Below are 17,968 nucleotides of genomic sequence, written 5' to 3'. Positions count from 1 at the left end.
ATGAGCCAATTAATTTCAAGTAAACAGGTTTCATATACGGTTCAGGAGTGATACACTACTTGGGCAATCTTATATACTCATTCATCAGAAACTATCAAATCTGAAAGAACAGTAGTATATAATTTGCAGTTCAAGTCAACCACAATAGTATATAATTAGCACAAGCAAACTTGGTTAGAGCCAAAAGCATTCTGCTTCATCTCACTCCAGCTATACAATTTATGCTACAACAACAAATAACTATGTCTTATATCCCATAACTCAAGAGTCTGATTGTGTGAAAGACCAAAAAAAAAAAAAAAATCATGTTAGGTCGTAGTTTTGAATTTTTTTGCTCCAGCTATACAATTTATGGTTTGAAAATATTTATATTTCTTTAATTTTATCACTACTTACCTCAAAATGGTAAATGGTAAATGTCAGGAGCTGCTCAACAAACATTTACAAATCCTGCACCTGAAATGCAGAACACCATGCAAGTTCTAAACTTTTTAGATGCACTAGTGCATGCATTCCCAACATATGTACCCACACTATTAAAAGTCATCTTCCTCGTTAAATAATATCCACAAGCATTTCAAGCCATCGGAGCCAAAACGCGGTTTAGTTCAACAGTAAACCAGTGTACTAGAAACTTAAATTGAGTAGTTCTCTTACCTGTGTAACTAAAGAACCACAGAAATGTCTCTGCTATTTGTGAAAGTTACCTACAACTTGAGATATGCATTCCAAGAAAAACTAGAAAGTTGAAAAGCAACAAGCTCTCTATTTCGAAAACAATCTAGCGTGTAATTACTAATTACCTAAATGTTACATCCACACCTCAAAAGTGGTTCTAACTAAGCTTAAAACAAGATAGAAGTCTTTAACTACAATAAAATGACAATAAAAACTTAAAGCACAAGACAGCAGCTCAACTAGTATTCAAGTTTGCGCTTTGATGAGAAGCTCTAGGTTGATGCTGATCTAACTTGGGTTCTCTAAGCAATAGATTGAAGATGGGCAAATCTAATAGTTCCTCTGATCTTCTAGATGGTGTCCACTTGCAAAAGTGCACAGTGCCTACCGAACCATGTGATGAGAAATGCTGAAATTTGAAAAGCTGGGGCAACTTCTATGGAAGATCTTAAACACGCTCTACCTTGAGTAAGGATGATAGCGGCTACTGCCTCCATATCCTGTTCTACTACCATATAATCCACCTGGTCCACCAAAACCAGCAGCTGGGCCTGACTCATAACTACCGCCTGAGCCTGAACCACCATAACTTCCGTAGCCTCCGCCTCCGCCTCCACGCCCATATGCACCTATACCACTCCCACTAAGCCCACCAGCGTAGGAACCAAACCGGCTAGAATAACCAAATGATGAATCTCCACGATAACCAGAAAAACCACCACCAAAACCCCCATAACTACCTCCAAAATCAGCACCACCACCAGCATAACCACCATAATCTCCAAATCTACTGGCAAATCCTCCAAAAGACCTATAAGGAGCAGGACCAAAACCACCATAATCACCAAATCCACCAAAACCATCATTGTATGAGCGAGCCCTAGATTCACTACCATATGCAGGATCAGGTGGTGGGTTTGAGGCTTTCTTTGGTTCAGCCTTCTTGATTTCAACCTACAACAAAGAAGTAAGTTAACCTAGGTTTCCTTCACCAGAAATTATCTTGACAACCTGCCTTGAGAGGAAAAGAGTCATAACAACAACAATAAACCTGCACCAAACTCAGCTAAATTGAAAGTTGAGAACTAAATAACTCTTAAAACCAACAGAAGTGAAATGATGATATTTAATTCAAGAGAATAACAATAACAGTTAATTCCATCATTGGAAGAGTTTGACATGTCACTTTGCACTGTTTCTGTGCAAAGAGCATATACATATCTGTTTACATCAGATTGTATAGGAAACCATTTAACAAAAGTATTCACCTGGGTACCCTCCATATCTATCATGTTTCCATTGGCCAGCATATTGTCAACAACTTTTTCACTGTCAAACACGATAAACCCAAACCCGCGAGAACGCTTGGTTGCATGGTCACGTATTATCTCATGTTCCACCACCTTTCCATACTTCGAGAAGAAATTCTTTAACTCATCTAAGGTTCAAACAGCAATTAAAAGGAAAAATAATAAATTAACAATATTCTCCAGTTAAAAGCGTCAACAATAACAATTCGTAAAGTAAAATATAACACTCAATGTCACAAAAAATGAATATATATCAAATATCAGACCTTCGGTAACAGAAGTTGGAATCCCACCAACAAATATTTTCTTTGTCTTGAAGTCATTTGACTGTGAAGTACCTTTTGGAATAGTCCTTTTAATCTCAACCTGTGCCAAAAAAAAAATCCATTATGCAAGTCTCATAACAAGATCAATCCAACTTTTCCATGAAATACAAAAATCACATTACAGCTAAATCCACCTCAACAACATGGTGCTCACTTCTTAAGAATCACATTACAAATGACTAAGATTTTTTTTTTTTTGTTCTTAAAATTACAGCGACATTAACACTAAGAAGCTTAACTCAGCACAACTCAAATGCAATGAAAGTAGCCAAACCTTGAGTTCTAAAATTTATCAGACCCCCAACACAGGTAAAGTTGAGATTTGTCCAAATTGTAACCAACAGCAGAATCTTCAAATAAAACAACAATAATACAAATACAAAAAAGGCTGAGGGTTTAGCTTACTCGCTTGCCATTAATAACATGATCCTCTTGCATAACAGTGTCAACAACAGAAGGATCCGCAAAGGTAATGAACCCGAAACCACGGGGCCGACCCGTATGCCGATCTTTCATTATAACAAAATCTGTTATCTCCCCATACTTTTCAAAGTACTTAGTAAATGTCTCTAAAAAAACCCAAAAAAAAAAAGCAAAAAGTCAGCAAATTGCAGAACACCCATCAAAGAAAAATAAATAGAAACCTCAAAGAGATTAAAAAAAAAAAAAAAAGGCTCAGCTCACCTAGAGTTGTATCCTTAGCTAAGCCTCCAATAAATATTTTCCTGCACAAGAAGGCAAAAAACTATTAAACATTGAGAGTGTTTGTAAATCGATAACAAAGGGCAAAAGGGTATAGATTTGTATTACCCAGGGCCAGCGCCATCTTTGTCACTGACTTTTCTGGAACCCATGAAAGCTAGGATTTTGAGATCTATGGAGGCTAAAGAGAGAGATAGGGAGGAGTGCCAGGGTTTTGAGATAAGCTGGATTGGAGGCTAGGGTTGGAAATAGATAGAAGAAAAAATGGAAAATCAGGAAAAGAGTGTGATTTTTTTTCTTTTTAATAATAAAGCCTTGACTTTGTGTTACAGAAATATCTATCTAATATGCAAAATTACCATTTTTTCTATCTTTTTTAGCTTTCTTTAATTTCTACTTGTACTTTTATGTTTTACTAATATGTATAGTATTTTTATCTAACTCTTCTCTTATTTGTGATTTTTTATCTAATCATTAATAAAATTTTTCATTTAATATTATAAAAAGGAAATGTGCCAAAAAAAAATTTTTGGCAGTAATGTCCATTTGTTGTTTTATTTCAAGGGCAAGATTTGTATCTTGGACTTGAAATCTTGTTCTAGGTAATGAATTTGTTGTTTAAAATTTTTCAGTTTTTTTTATTGATCTAACCAAGGCAACCTTGTTTCTTTGTTTGTTGGCAGCATATGCTACATATATTCCTGCGGTGTTGAAAACAGCACATGATTCCTTTTCAATTAAAATAATAAAAAAAAAGGTTGGTAGATTTATTTTTAGTATTAGAAAAAAATTAGGAAAATTGCAAGTTTTTCTTTTTCCTTTTCTTTCCTTTAAAGGAAAAAAAACATCAAGTCTCTTCTCCTAACTTTCAAACTTTTTATCCCAAGTAATTAACTAATTATGGAAAGAAAAGAAAAAAAAAAGCATAGAATTATGAAATTAGTTGTAATAATTAAAACTTTAGTATGTACTTATGTTTTTATGTTTTGATTTTTGTTTTTGGAGTTTTGCTTTTGTGTTGGTTGTTGGGTTTTTAGGACAAAGAGACCCAAAACCACAATCCAAAGATAAAAGGGCAGAAAACCAATACAGCAAACCCTCTGTCCAGAACAGCAGCTGCAGGTGCACAAGAAACCAAAAGAAGAAATGGGTCATGACCAAGAGGAGGAGGAGACACCACCAGCAACCCCAACGACCACCGCCAGCACTGCCAGCAATGACCAAGAAGAAGAAACTTGGAACCACCAGAAACAAACCCTCGTACTAGAGCTTTCTGAGAAGCTGATAACTGGAGATCTTCAGGCCAAGATTGAAGCTGCTAGAGATATAAGAAAAGTTGTTAGAAAATCATCTGTCAAGACACGTTCAAAGTTTGCTGCTGCTGGGGTTATTCAGCCTCTTGTTTTCATGCTCTTGTCTTCTAATCTTGATGCACGTGAAGCTTCTCTTCTTGCTCTTCTCAACCTTGCTGTTAGAAATGAAAGGTCTCTAACTTTTTATCTGCTTTTTTTAATTTTTTTAAACATAGATCCATATTTGGGTTTATTTTAAAGTTTCAATTTTTTTTGGGTTTTTGTTTCTTTTTAGAACCATAGTGGTTTGAGTTGTCATTGTTTGCTTGGTTTCTTGGAAAAATAAGGGAGAAATGATTAGAGGGAAAAAAAGGATAAAAATTAATGATAATGTATAGGCTTGGATTCTCTAGTTCTTTGAGTAAACTCTGTAAAGGTGGGAAATTTTTTTATTTTCTTTTTCTTCCTTTTATGTGGGTGTGAAACGTTGAGAATATTGGACTATTTGGTGTTGTTTTGATGATTGTTTTCGGTTTTGTTAGGAGCTTGGTTGATTTTTGTTGGATTTTATTGCATCGCTTATGGTCTTTGCCCAAATAAAATAGTTAATTGAGGGGATAGATTCAGGTGGAGTTAGCTCTTTGTTTTTCTGATTGTTTTGATTCTAATGTCCAAGTGGATATTTTGGGTGAGAAGCTCTAGGAAAAATGGTTTCTTGATGCAATTTGAATCTATGTGTTCAGATGCTTAAATTTAGCATAAATACATGCCCTAGCTGTTGACTGTTCTCTCTGAATGATATATTCCTGGTTAATAGTCTGCAAAAGCTCTAGTAGATGTCCAGCAGTCATTCTAGTGTTGGCAACCAATTTCAATTTTCTTTCCACATGTTAATGATTCTGTTCGGTTCAAGAAATTTAAGTTAATTATGTGATGGATGGTTCACAATTATGAGAAATGCCATTTAATGATTCTAATTTCTGGAATGTTGCTTGAATCGTTTTCTTTCATGTAGTCGTTTATGCAGTTCTGTACTTTTTACTCTTGCTACCATCATCTTCTTTCATTGGTTAATTGAATTGTTAATGTACAATTGTTATATGTAGACAATTCATCTGTTTGTCATCCTCATTTTGTGTTATCAGAAACAAGGTCAATATAGTGACAGCAGGGGCTGTCCCTCCGCTTGTAGAGCTTCTCAAATTGCAAAACAGCGGTTTTAGAGAATTAGCCACAGCAGCAATATTAACACTCTCAGCTGCTGCACCTAACAAGCCTACAATTGCAGCATCTGGAGCTGCACCCCTTCTGGTCCAAATCCTTAGCTCTGGAAGTGTTCAGGGAAAAGTTGATGCTGTCACTGCCTTGCACAACTTATCGACCTGCAAAGAGAATTCTGTTCCTGTTCTTGATGCTAAAGCAGTTTCCCCACTTATAAACCTCCTCAAACAATGCAAGAAATATTCCAAGTTTGCTGAAAAAGCAACGGCCCTACTTGAGATCCTTTCTATATCCGAAGAAGGGCGAGTTGCAATCACTGATTCAGATGGTGGGATCTTAACCTTGGTAGAGACGGTAGAAGATGGCTCTCTTGTCAGCACACAGCATGCTGTTGGAGCTTTGCTTTCTTTGTGCCAAAGCTGTCGAGAAAAATACAGGGAACTCATTCTTAAAGAAGGTGCAATCCCGGGGCTTCTGCGACTGACTGTAGAAGGCACAAGCATAGCTCAAGAAAGAGCTCGGACACTCTTGGATTTGCTCAGAGATACTCCTCGGGGAAAGAAATTGGCTTCCTCGGTTCTAGAGAAAATTGTTTACGATATTGCTACCCGTGTAGATGGAGCAGATAAAGCTGCTGAAACTGCCAAGAGGTTACTGGAAGATATGGTTCAAAGAAGTATGGAACTAAGCATAAATCGCATCCAACATAGGGCTGCATCTTGCACACCTGACAAAATTCCTTCTGCTTGATGCATGCGTTCTGCCCAGCTAGCAAGTACACTAGTTAAAATTTGTGTCCATTCTAGATTAACATCCAATATAGTGGGAATCAATAGAGTAAAATGTCATGCATTAGGGTTCACTAGGAGCTTTTACCTTTTGGAGATGCTATTTACTACCTCATGGGTGTGTTGTACATATTGACCCTGATCGCCATCGTCCTTGTGTATATACAAAGAACCTTTCTGTTATAATACGTGTACATTTCCACTGACGAAATCATAGGAGACGCAGCACTGAATTAAGGTTGTGACCAAATACTTCTTTAACGAAAGTTCTTATGTACTATTGTTCGTTTTCTCTGATTATATAAACTTATTTCACTCTTTTCTCATGTATACCAAATCATTCGTTATTAGTACAAGAGTTAGGCAGAAGAAGATGTGTTGTATCTGGCATTAGTCATGCATTAAAAGATTATCAACAACAAAAATTCATGGTGATTCAAACAACAAGACCACTTATGGTCAAGGTTTAACAACCTTGACTATTGAGGCAATCCCTTGTTGAGATGCTGTTTGATGAATGCTTGAAACTAAAGATATTTCCATTGCCAAAAAGGAAGAAATTTAAACCCTCAGATTCATCTACAATAGTCAACAGTGCTCAACTTGTCTCGGCACAAGGGTAGTGCACTAGTGCTACCTTTAGTGGGTCTCAATGCTCCAAGTACGAGATCAGATGCGAGGCACCAACATAAATTTGGTGTGTTGATTGATGATTTGTTGAGACATTGTATCTTAGGACTTTTGCAACCAAATGTTGATAAGTGATGGTCCTGTCAGGAGACATGATTATATCCTCCACCCGCATTTGGATCACAAATACCAGAAAATCTGGTGTCCCCTCTTCCCTACTCAAAAGACTTTATAATTGGAAAGTATGGGGGTTAAAAAACTCTTACAGGGGTTGATCCAAAAAGCAAAGGCATTGGTACAAAAATTGAGTCTGCCCCAGTTGGATTGCAGGTTTGACATAAAGAAAAACCTTCGAGCAATGGAACTTTGAAAAGCAGCTTCCACGTCTAATCCCATAATGGCAGAAATTACTGAAACAAAGACTGTTGATTTAGATGTTGATGATGTGAGTGTTACTGTGATGTAAGTAACCAATTTTAAGTGACGAATGACAAATGATAGATTAACCAAGTAGAAAATAATGGGATGAATTTTTGGGTTTTCAGTATCTTCACTGTTTTTCTCTTTGTTTTAGCTTCATCTTTATAAAGGCAAGTCAAATTCTCAAATTGCTTGCTACATTTTTACTGAATTCTTGCATTTTAGTAATCTGGGTACTTTGATTTTGGTCTTAATAAATAGATTCAGTTCATTGTAGGAGCTTTTAGTTCATAAAAAAATGTTGGGTCCTTCTAGATTATCTAGAACTGGAAGATTTAGGCAATGCTTTACATATTTGGAATAGAGGTCCTAGTTTTCACCATTATAGCTAGCTACAATGAGCCAGCGGACCCTTTTCCACCCTTCAATAAAGATCATAACCTTCCTTACCTCCACATCAAATGCCACATTTCAATCGGATAACATGGTTGTTAGAACCGGAGAGGATTTTATGGCTGCCAACCAGACTGCGTGTGCCACTTTTATCAATGTGACAGATGTCGCAGAAATAAAGGAAGCGAGTACAAATGAAACTAATTCATTTGTATGTGATGATGATTTGAAAGGACCACTTAACAGTAAAGACACGGAAATGTTCCATTTGATGATGAAGGTGGCAATTTAAGGATACACATTTTTATCTGTTCGGGAAGCCAGCTCCTGGAGCTGAGGAATGGCGGTTTCTTATATGACATGGCCGTTTGTGATATTTTTTCTTGGAGGAATGTGCATAGTGCAACAAATGAACCTGATACACCCTTCTTTGAACCTTTGAACAAATGAGAACAGTAAGTGGCACTCAGATACAACAAAACTTAACAATGTAGTACCAGTTGAAATTGATGGTTACACGAGGGCCTCTTTCGATTCAGAAGTTTTCTTAAGAGGGAAGAAGAAGATTCAGATTTCTAGAATTGAACTACTACAATCAATATCAAACTGATACCATGGAACATTTTGCTGTCAAGAAAGTTGTTCCCAGGATCAAAATTGGTTTGCCAAGCAATATGAACTAAACAGCTCAATGAAAAAAAGAATGCAGTAGGAACTTTAGACTGGCTTGACTCACACGGTACTAACAGCTAGGAGGCCATGGAAAACAACTTGATACTAAACCACCTCTTCCCATTGATCCCTTCCCTTCCGAATACAAGACGCAGAGGAAGAAGCCCGTTGTATAGAAAACCAGTCCTTCTCCTATTTCCTATTAGCCTTAGCCCTTTTAACTGGAACAAGAGTCAGTTTCTTGCCAGAATTGCTAGTTCTAGCTTCTGCTGTTCGCAACATTGAAATAGCAACTTGATGCTGATTTTTGTCAGCTTTCTCATCTGTAAATAGTTTCAACTCAAATACTCCCCGGGTGAAACCTCTGGCTACCTGTGTATTAAAATTCTGGTGATCAGTGAAAACATTGCAAATAATATAATCAGTGTAGAATATAAACTAATCATCCAGACAAATTTAGTTTCAGGCAATGCCCAAATACAAAATTACTCATGTTCACTAAAATTTTTGTAGAAACAGAAATGATATTAGTGGCCAAGGATGTCAAGGTTGAAGATAGATAAATTGTTCAAATGAAGAATGTTCCTGAACTAGATATTACATCCTAAAATAGACTTAAAGAATGTTCAAGGGAATTGTGGGATGATGAGAAGATGAACACAGAATGTTTATAAGCAAACAATGCCAAGCACCCAGCATATAGCGATTGAATATTTGAAGGTTAAGTTAAAAGACAATGTGATGGAATTATAGTATTTATGTTATATAAATTGTGATAACAATGCAGAAATGAAATAAGAATGTAACTCAATGAACATGGTGCACCTTCAAAAGAATCCAAACTTTCAGGGAACTGCTCAAGAATGCAAGTCTTGTCCTTTTCCCTGAGGTTAGGTAATTACACATGTGTTGGTCAACCTTCAGTACAAATCTTGGCCAAGATTTTGGGTTTTCAGGGTCCGGTTTCTGTTTCATTGCCGCCTAATGCCAAAAAAAGAAAAAGGAATAAACAGACTATTTTGTTGCCATTCCCATCAAAAGAAGAGGAAAAACAAGAGTTTGTTATAATTATAATTATAATTATAATTATAATTAGAACAGAACTTCTCCCAACTCTTATCCGTGGAGTTGCAAAGTATGTTATGTTCTAAAAATATATATAACTTACAAGTAATCGACAAATTTCTTGTTCAATTTTTGAGAAGGAAGTCTCTAGAGCTTCAACCCTCCCAGTACCATGACAGCATGTGCATGGTTCGCTAATCATAAATGTCACACTAGGCCGAACCTGTTCAAGATTATAACTACTTATAAGTTAAAAAGAGGTAGTTCAGTTGAAATTGAAAAGCAAATGTTGCCATTGGAAATATGGTTTTATCTCAAGTTCAAAATTAGATATAAACTTGGACTAGGTCTACATATATATCATTCATTGGCACTCTGGGAAAGTTCCCCAAAAATAAAAAGTCAAAAAAAAAAAATCAGGAACCAGCATACCCTCTTTCTTGTTATTTCCATGAGCCCATGTTTTGATAATTCAGAGACTTTCACCATTGATCGGTCTCTCTCAACTGCTTTCTTAACTTCTTCATATACTAGTCTCTTATTAGCTGAAAATTAGAGAGCCAAGTAACATCAGTGACATATTTCCTTACTCCTTAGAAGTTAAAACACTTCAACGGTAACTTGTTTTGCTAGTTCAAGCATGTATCATTTACAAGGAGCACTTGAGCAGTTATACCAATGAGATGGATAGGGAAAAGGAGAGACTAAGAGAGAGTATTAGCATCTTCAAGGTTTACTAGAGCACTTCCCTTAACAAGATGGATAGAAAAATTCACATGAACTGTAATACACGTTTGACAGTTTAAGCAAGATATAGCATTTCAAAGGTGAAATTGAGATAGATCTAATAAACAGACAGATAGCAAAGATAACTATAAAAATGAGAGAGAGAGAGACTTACAGTCATCTACCATATCAATGAAATCAACTACAATAATGCCACCAATATCCCTAAGACGTAACTCCCTCGCAATCTGAAAAGCAATTTTTTCTGTTTAATAAATTAACTAACAAACCCTTTAAGGGTCCTAATGGATGGATAAATTTTTTAAAACAACATACATGAAGAACAAGAGACTGCAAGGAAGATTGATTATGCACAGAACAGAAGTACTTAATAAAAGATACTCACACCTGTTACCTTTCCTCCTTCTCCCTACTTTCTCTTACACTTGCTGAAGGTGAAACTCACTTCTTAATTTGAATGTTAAGTAGCATGATTGTGCTTATATCAAGGGAAATAATTATTGGGATACCCGAGTCCAATTTTTTACATCTTTATATAAATGTTAAGTCACACGATTGTGTTTATATCAGTTGGATTGATTATTGGCATGCCAAGGGTCTTAGAGTAGCCATCTGCAGGCACTATGAGAAAAAAGTGATTACCCATCCCACATGCAATAAAAAATATTTAAATATAGTTGAAGTAGAAAGAAACTAAGAAACAGTAAATTATATTTCTAAGAAAGTAAATAAAAACGATGAGATCCATGATCCAGTGGCATATGTAGTCTCTCAGATTGACACACACCAATGTATAAGTATGGCCATACAAAGTTTAATAATAATAAGTGTTTAAAATACTTGTTTAGCAGCTGCAAGGTTGACATCTAAAGTGGCCTTCTCCTGTGATGTTCCATGACCAAACATCCCATGTCCTCCATTCACATCAATAGAGACTAAGGCCTCCGTTTGTTCAATCACCAGGGAACCTCCGTTAGGGAGTGGAACCCTGTAGACAAAAGTTGCAGTTGACATCAGGTAGGAAACAGAGAAGGTACAGAAATTTCCCCGATAACACAGAGGCAACTTTACATAATCATTAAGAATTTGGGGGAAAATATTAGCAATGATTAGTTTGACTCCTCTAATAGGAATGAATTACGACAATTCACCTTATTTATTCACTTTTTCAGAACATTTCCATAATCATAGCTTGTGTCTATGTTTTGATCTCAGTGGAATATTTTTCTTCAAGAAAATGATCAAACAATCCAGAGATGCATGCAAAATTCTGAAGCCAATTGAGGGAAAGATATTAGACCCAGTTTTTAGGTCTCAGCACCCCGATTCTGGTAGTGGCTTTAAAGATAGCAAAAATCCTTTCTTCCAGACCCAAAAGATTGAATGACATCCATCTCCTGAACCTCTTGGTTACTGAGTTTGAAGCCTCATCTAGTTAACTCCTGAATACTTGATTTTTATAACTCTAACCCAGGAAAGCAAGATCAGCCAATTACAAGGAATCAAATCTATCAGGAGATCACCGAACATTATTATAAAAGTAACAAATAGCTTACAAACCCATCCTCACAGCTACATATATCGTAAAAAATTAAGAGTATTTGCAGAACAAAGCAACCCTCACCTTTTGCTAAGCATATTGTTGATCTCTTCCTCAATGTTGAAATCATCAAAAAAGGGAATTCTTTTATCATATAACTCTACTCGATCACAAAGATCAGGAGCTATATCCTGAAGATAGTTGGTAACCTGATACCAAAAAGGAAAAGTTAATATCTTCCTATTTCATAGCAAATAATTAATACAAAGATAGTGAGATCTAAGAATAGCAATGATAAAGTAAAATCAGAAATACCCAGTAAAAAGATATAAGCCACTTTTTGCTTTATAAACAAAATTAATTCAGTATCTTTAGCTATGGTTAAAATTTGATTAAAAAGAAAAAAAAAAGTGAGGATACACAAGTAATGAAAACAAAAAATCACACGCATGCCTGCATGCAGAAAGATATGCATTCATTGCCTTGCAGAAAGATATGCATTCATTGCCTTTCAATCCCAATAACGCAATACCTCGTAATATGTTCTTGGCGAGTCAACTACCATTTTGTTAACCTGAAGGTACATCCAAAAAGAGGTGATATTAGGGGCTATAATTGTAGAGAGACTATCATAAGCTTCTGATGTAAAATAAAGCATTGGAAAGGTATAAGTGAATGTCAGAAAGGGAGATAAAATAAATGACAGAGACTTGCTGTATCATTAAAGTAATCCTGGACAACTGAGAGTGTTTGACCCATTGCTCTATGCAGCAAAACAGGTGTTGCCCCTTCTACACCTTCATCTGCTGCAAGAGCCGCTGATTTAGCATGTTCTGCTATACTTTTCCATGTTGAAAGCAAACCGTCCAAGTCCTTCTGCAACTCCTCCATAGAATGTCCAGTAGCAACAGTCCTTACAGTTAGACCAAAGCCCTGGGGCTGCAAAGTTTTAGCTATGACTTTCAGACGTGTATGCTCAACTCCACTGATCTTTCTAGAGACTCCAATTCTGTCGCAGCGAGTGCGTAATATCTGCAACCCAGGAGAACTAGTTTAGAAAAACAAGCAACTCAATGAACCATCATTTAGAGAGGGAGGGTAGGGGGGATTAAAGGGGGCGAATAAAGTAAAAGGGAAAATACCCAGAATCTGCTTCTTAATTTTGGATAAGCAGTCAATGTGGGAGCTTTTGTACCCAATCCTTCTTTCACAACTTGCACAATTATTTTGGTGCCCTTTCGGACATGGTACCATTTGTTTTGATCAGCATCCTTTACATCTTGGGAATGTGACACTGAAGAGCCATTTGATATTTCTAAAGAAGAGGAACCAAGAAGAGTTCCTTCTTCTAGGTGGTGCTCTCCATCTAACAAATCTTCAAAATCAGCATCTGCTTCACCAGAGTCAACTACACTACCATTCACACTCTCCTTCAGAACTTCTAAAGCATCAAAATCCTCAACAACATCATTATCCTCAAAGCTATTATGCATAAATTGCACTTCCTCTGGCTCCTCATCCTCAGAGTCATCGTCTGCTGCATCTTTAATGAAAACAACATCTGAGGAAGGTTCAATTTCATCTGTAGCTGAGTGCTCACTAGGGGCTCCAGAAACTAAGCCTCTGGCTCGTTTCTTTGTCCTCTGTTGAAATGGAGGGAATACAAACGGTTCCTTCTTGTGATTTATGTCCATAAGAGAATGTTTGGAGCTTCCAATATTTACAAATGCACCACCCATATGTGGAACAAGTTTTGTAACTACTCCTAAATATACACTATCACACTGCACATGGCTTTTAACTGGTTCAAGTAACAATTCAACCAGTTTACCATCTTCCATTACAGCAATCCTTTGCATGGTACATTTCGAAGAATTAATCAATATAACAGTAGATACAGAGTCCTTGGAAATTATAGGACTGCTTTCTTCAGTCAAGAACTTTTCTGTAATTTGGTCATGCTGATTATTTGCTTCCAACTTAGTTATCTCATCTTTGACAATGTTGTTAACTTTTGACATATCAGCCTCCACATCAACCCCATCCGTGAGAAAGAAAAGACGTGAACGAAAATACCAAGGTTCCTCAAGAGGATGGTCTCTTTCAGAAAGAAGTGTATGAGAATATAATCCCTCCTCTGCATCACTATTTGCAACCACTTCACTTGGTTCTTTTTCATCCTTGGCTGAAAGGTCTTTCAAGAATCGCACTAACTTGTTTAGATCACTTTCATGAAGTTTCGTAATCTTATCGTCAGCTGTCAAAGCACTGGAAGCATTTGAGTGTTCAGAAACATTTTAAAGAAGTTGCATATAGAAAAGTCCCAAAATAGAGATATTACCTTCAGCTTGAACTGAGCCAGAAGGTTCTATAGGAATATTACTTTCTTCAATCCATGACCCCCATGCATGAGGTGGACAGGTTTCAGTTTTAGACCTCATCCATGAATCTCTCACCACAATTTTTCTTTCTTGCTTAGATGGAGGAACTGACAAAGAAAATTGCGGTCCAGGTCTCCAAGTGATGTCAGATAAAGGCTGCATTTCTCCTTTTATGAAATAATTGTACTTGAAATTTACCCCGCAGGCCATCTGCCAAATATAAAAGGTGATTAGATGGAATATGCAGTGAATATAAGTTACACAAATGACCAGGTTCATTTTTGTATGAATAGGTAACAATTATTATCCAGTTACTTTTAATCAAAACAAAGACCATATGAATCAAAATTCCTTTGTAAACAATATATATATATATATAGAGAGAGAGAGAGTGAGAGTGAGAGAGAGCTGAAGGATATCATTATTCTTTATTATTTTTCACGACAAATTTCATTGTTGCCATGAAGAGAAAAGAATAAAAAGGAGGCTCATGTACAGAAAGGAGTCCTCCAAACTTTAGAATAACTCGATAACACAGAGCTTGTCTTATCATGGACTTTCTCCAAAATTCTGTCTTGTTGAAGCGAACTAAGAAAGAATTACTAGTCTCATTAATGCTTCTATCCAAAATGTATAATTTCAGATGCAGAAAGTGCAAAGAAGACAAATTTTGGATATCATTACAAATACTTGACATGTCATTACAGATAATACAAATCACAGATATCAGGATTATTTGCTGATTTGACAATTTTTTACATTTCAAAGTTTATCAACAGAAAGCTTGTGCCACTTATCAGATTTGGATGAGTACCTTAACTTCAGCCCTCCATATGTGTGAATGTTCAGTAGGAGACATTAAGATTGCCATCTCTGGTTCCCAGCAGCCTACGGCAACAGATTCCCCACTAATGTAGAGAAGTTGACCTTCTGCCAAATCTGCTTCTACAGTCCAAACTACCTCACATAGTCCTTCAAAAGGGGCTGTCGATAGGCCTGAGAAATTTAGTCCAGTTCGTCAGCCATTCTGAGCTATAGGAAAGTATTCCCTGAAAGGGTTACATGAGATTTGGATAACTATAAAGATAAACATGCCAACTTTACAAATAAAAGAAAAAAAGAGATATCTAATAGCTAGAAGATGGTTTTTTCCTATTAATTTAAAGGATATATTTGTGGCTAATGGTGATAATCTTTAAGGATTTTATTTCCAGGAACTACATAAAAAGTCTATATTTCTCTCATTCCCATTGTTATCTGTCAGCCAGTATACATAGGCGGGTTCCACAGTCCTTGCTCATCTCTTAATTGATTGTAACTGTAACCCCCTTTCCTTGCATTAAAGGCAAGTTGCAACTTGTGTGCAAAAAAGGTATCATGGTGCTTTGTATCTTTTTTTTCTATCTTTGACCTAAAGCCGATTGATCTAACTTGAGTTTAGGCTATTCACCATCCAAATGGTTGAAGGAGAGGCACTTGACAGACAAGATGAAGAATTGCTGCTGTATCCAACCCCACAAGGTTCAGAATTAAAGAATTGGGAGATCATAGAGCTGCCTATTGTCCTTGAATCTTTCCAAAAGTAATGTAGTGATTAAGTAATCTTGTCAGATCTACCACATAATAAAGGCAGATTATAAATATAACAACAGTAAGTCTTTCCTGTCAGATTAAGTAATCTTGTCAGATCTACCACATAATAAAGGCAGATTGTGGCATAAGTCAATATAAAATTGCAAAATAGGACTGCCACTTACCTTTCTTCAAAGACATTATTGGGGATATTGGTGGAGAATTATGATTTCCAGCACAAAGAGTAAATCTGAACACATTTCCAAGGGGAATGTGATGGCCTGAAAACCTGCTTCAACAGTACAATCAATAGTGACTTGAAGAGAGAGAGTGGAAGCAAAGGTGATGAGAATCTAAAATAAAAACATCATTTCAATCCAATGGCATTCATGTTTTCTAACCGTGTCCAAATTGTGGTTCTGCATCTTCCTAGAATAATATAAACATATTTTTACCTTTGCATCCTAAACAAGTAGTTTTCCCAGTTAACGACAACGACTCTAGAAGTTAAAGAAGTATAGTACAACAAAAAGCACAAACATGATTTCACATCTAAAGCGCATTAGCTGTTGTTTTCTCTTTTGAATGTGTCAGACAAATTCAAATTCCGTCACAACCAAGAAGGTGGTAAACATGTTTAGTAGAACAACATTAGTATCACAAAATACAACTTGATTGGCTTTGGAATTACACAAGACATCATTGCAAGAACAGGGCCGAAAATATGGTTATACCCAAAAGAATGATTGTAACAACAAGTAATAACTAATAACGAGGCTTCGTTCCTTGACGAAATGCAAATTATCCATTAATGCTAAAGCTCCTATTAGTGCATACTACTTCTACCAAAGTAACCCTCTTTAAAATTGTAATACAACAAAGCTATCCAATCAACAGAAGAAGTGACTTTCTGAATTAAAACACTATTGAAAAACTAAAGAAAATCAAACGAACCAGAGCAATTCGACAAAAGCTCCCACCTTTCACAACTTCACACACACACACACACACACACAAAAACCCATTCATCCTTATCCTTAAAGAAAGCAACAAACATTGAAGAAAACGGAAACCCAGTTGAACAAAAGTGACACTCACGGTGAGAAGAACTTAAAGGAGCGAAGCAGACAAGAGGGTGTTCGTCGAGAGAAAAGACTGTAAGGCCGAGGCCAAGCTTCTAAGACATCCATGAAAGTGGGGTGCTGGAGCTCAGAGAAGTAATGGATAGCGGAAGCTCTCAGGTTGGCAAATTTGGGGTGATAATAAGGGGAGTTTTGTCATTTGAGGGGGGTGAGGGCCAAGGCATTGGTTTTGAGGATAAATGGATAAATGGGATTTTTCTCTTCGGCTAACGGTGGATAATTCAGTGGTTCCTTCCCCTTATCTTGGCTCCTTCTATGGCAAGTGCGCACATTTGCCACACATGACACAAGAAAATTTTTTAAGACATATATATATATATATATATATATATATTACTTTTCTCATTGTGCTACCTTAAGTATGCAGAAAAAATAGGTAAAAATATTTATACAGATATAGTATTTTTTAACTTAAATGTATAGTAATATATATTTTTTAATATTTTTAAATAATAAAATAATTTTATATAAATCTTTATAAATAAATCAAGTGGAGACTTGAATAAAACATTAAAAATATCAATCAAATTTGAATCGATCTAACTCAATTCATAAATTCTTTTATATAGACTTTGAAATTTAAATCAAATATTTTTGTTAAAAACAAAAATATTTAAAATAAAATCTTTAAATAAAAGAGTAATGCTATTAGTCAAGAAGCAAGGTCAACAAATTGAACACTTAGCAAAGAAATACTACATAAATGATCATCAATGAGCACAGAGACCACAAAAAAAAAACATTCATTTTGTGGCGTCTCAAGTTAGCCAACCAATTTGGTATTCCCCTCCAACCTCTTGGTTCATGTCGTAGCTTGTAAAACTCTGGTGCAATGGTCAAGCAAGCTAAATCCTGGGTAGATTTGCCTTTTCCCATGAATCCAAATGTCTATCACCTCTAGGAAAGGTGGTTTGACCTGAATCTAACTATTTTGAACCAATTTAATCCGATCTCTTAATTTTTTTTTTTTTAAATTAAGTATCAGAATCGAAATTAAATTTTAAGTAAATTCGATTTGATACATTTAAAATTTTTAATTTATTAATTAATTTTATATTTATATATTTATATTTATTTAATTTTATATTT

The 17,968-nt window shown here is 35.9% G+C and overlaps 3 protein-coding genes across 4 annotated transcripts; 1 reads left to right on the top strand and 2 right to left on the bottom strand.

Annotated features, from left to right (window-relative positions):
• Positions 1–746: 746 nt before the first annotated feature.
• On the bottom strand, positions 747–3,290 carry LOC111283797 (uncharacterized). Its single transcript, XM_022872417.2, has 6 exons — positions 3,125–3,290; positions 2,999–3,039; positions 2,720–2,883; positions 2,255–2,354; positions 1,947–2,116; positions 747–1,632 (listed from the first exon to the last, which is right to left on the bottom strand). The coding sequence occupies exons 1-6, from the start codon at positions 3,166–3,168 to the stop codon at positions 1,138–1,140; spliced, it is 1,014 nt and encodes a 337-aa protein (XP_022728152.2). The 5' UTR covers positions 3,169–3,290; the 3' UTR covers positions 747–1,137.
• A 737-nt stretch (positions 3,291–4,027) lies between these two features.
• On the top strand, positions 4,028–6,654 carry LOC111283837 (uncharacterized). The gene is made up of 2 exons (XM_022872464.2): positions 4,028–4,500; positions 5,454–6,654. Exons 1-2 carry the CDS (start codon positions 4,163–4,165, stop codon positions 6,277–6,279), a joined length of 1,164 nt encoding a protein of 387 aa, XP_022728199.1. The 5' UTR covers positions 4,028–4,162; the 3' UTR covers positions 6,280–6,654.
• A 1,504-nt stretch (positions 6,655–8,158) lies between these two features.
• Positions 8,159–17,167, bottom strand: LOC111283698 (ribonuclease E/G-like protein, chloroplastic). Of its 2 annotated transcripts, none has more exons than XM_089758770.1 (14): positions 16,836–17,167; positions 15,923–16,026; positions 14,980–15,214; positions 14,126–14,375; positions 12,927–14,041; positions 12,499–12,816; positions 12,317–12,358; positions 11,869–11,993; positions 11,085–11,232; positions 10,399–10,471; positions 9,930–10,042; positions 9,601–9,720; positions 9,258–9,413; positions 8,159–8,804 (listed from the first exon to the last, which is right to left on the bottom strand). In XM_089758770.1, the coding sequence occupies exons 3-14, from the start codon at positions 15,034–15,036 to the stop codon at positions 8,625–8,627; spliced, it is 2,697 nt and encodes an 898-aa protein (XP_089614896.1). In that variant the 5' UTR covers positions 15,037–15,214; positions 15,923–16,026; positions 16,836–17,167; the 3' UTR covers positions 8,159–8,624. The 2 variants fall into 2 exon arrangements, with proteins under 2 accessions (XP_089614896.1, XP_022728018.1); XM_022872283.2 differs by having other exon boundaries at positions 14,980–15,161.
• Positions 17,168–17,968: the final 801 nt, after the last annotated feature.

The sequence above is a fragment of the Durio zibethinus genome, chromosome 3 (assembly GCF_047325235.1).
Source record: "Durio zibethinus cultivar Kanyao isolate XHJ-2024 chromosome 3, ASM4732523v1, whole genome shotgun sequence".
Lineage (NCBI taxonomy): Eukaryota > Viridiplantae > Streptophyta > Magnoliopsida > Malvales > Malvaceae > Durio > Durio zibethinus.
Note: the sequence above shows the minus strand (reverse complement) of the source record. Positions and strands in the feature narration are given on the sequence as shown.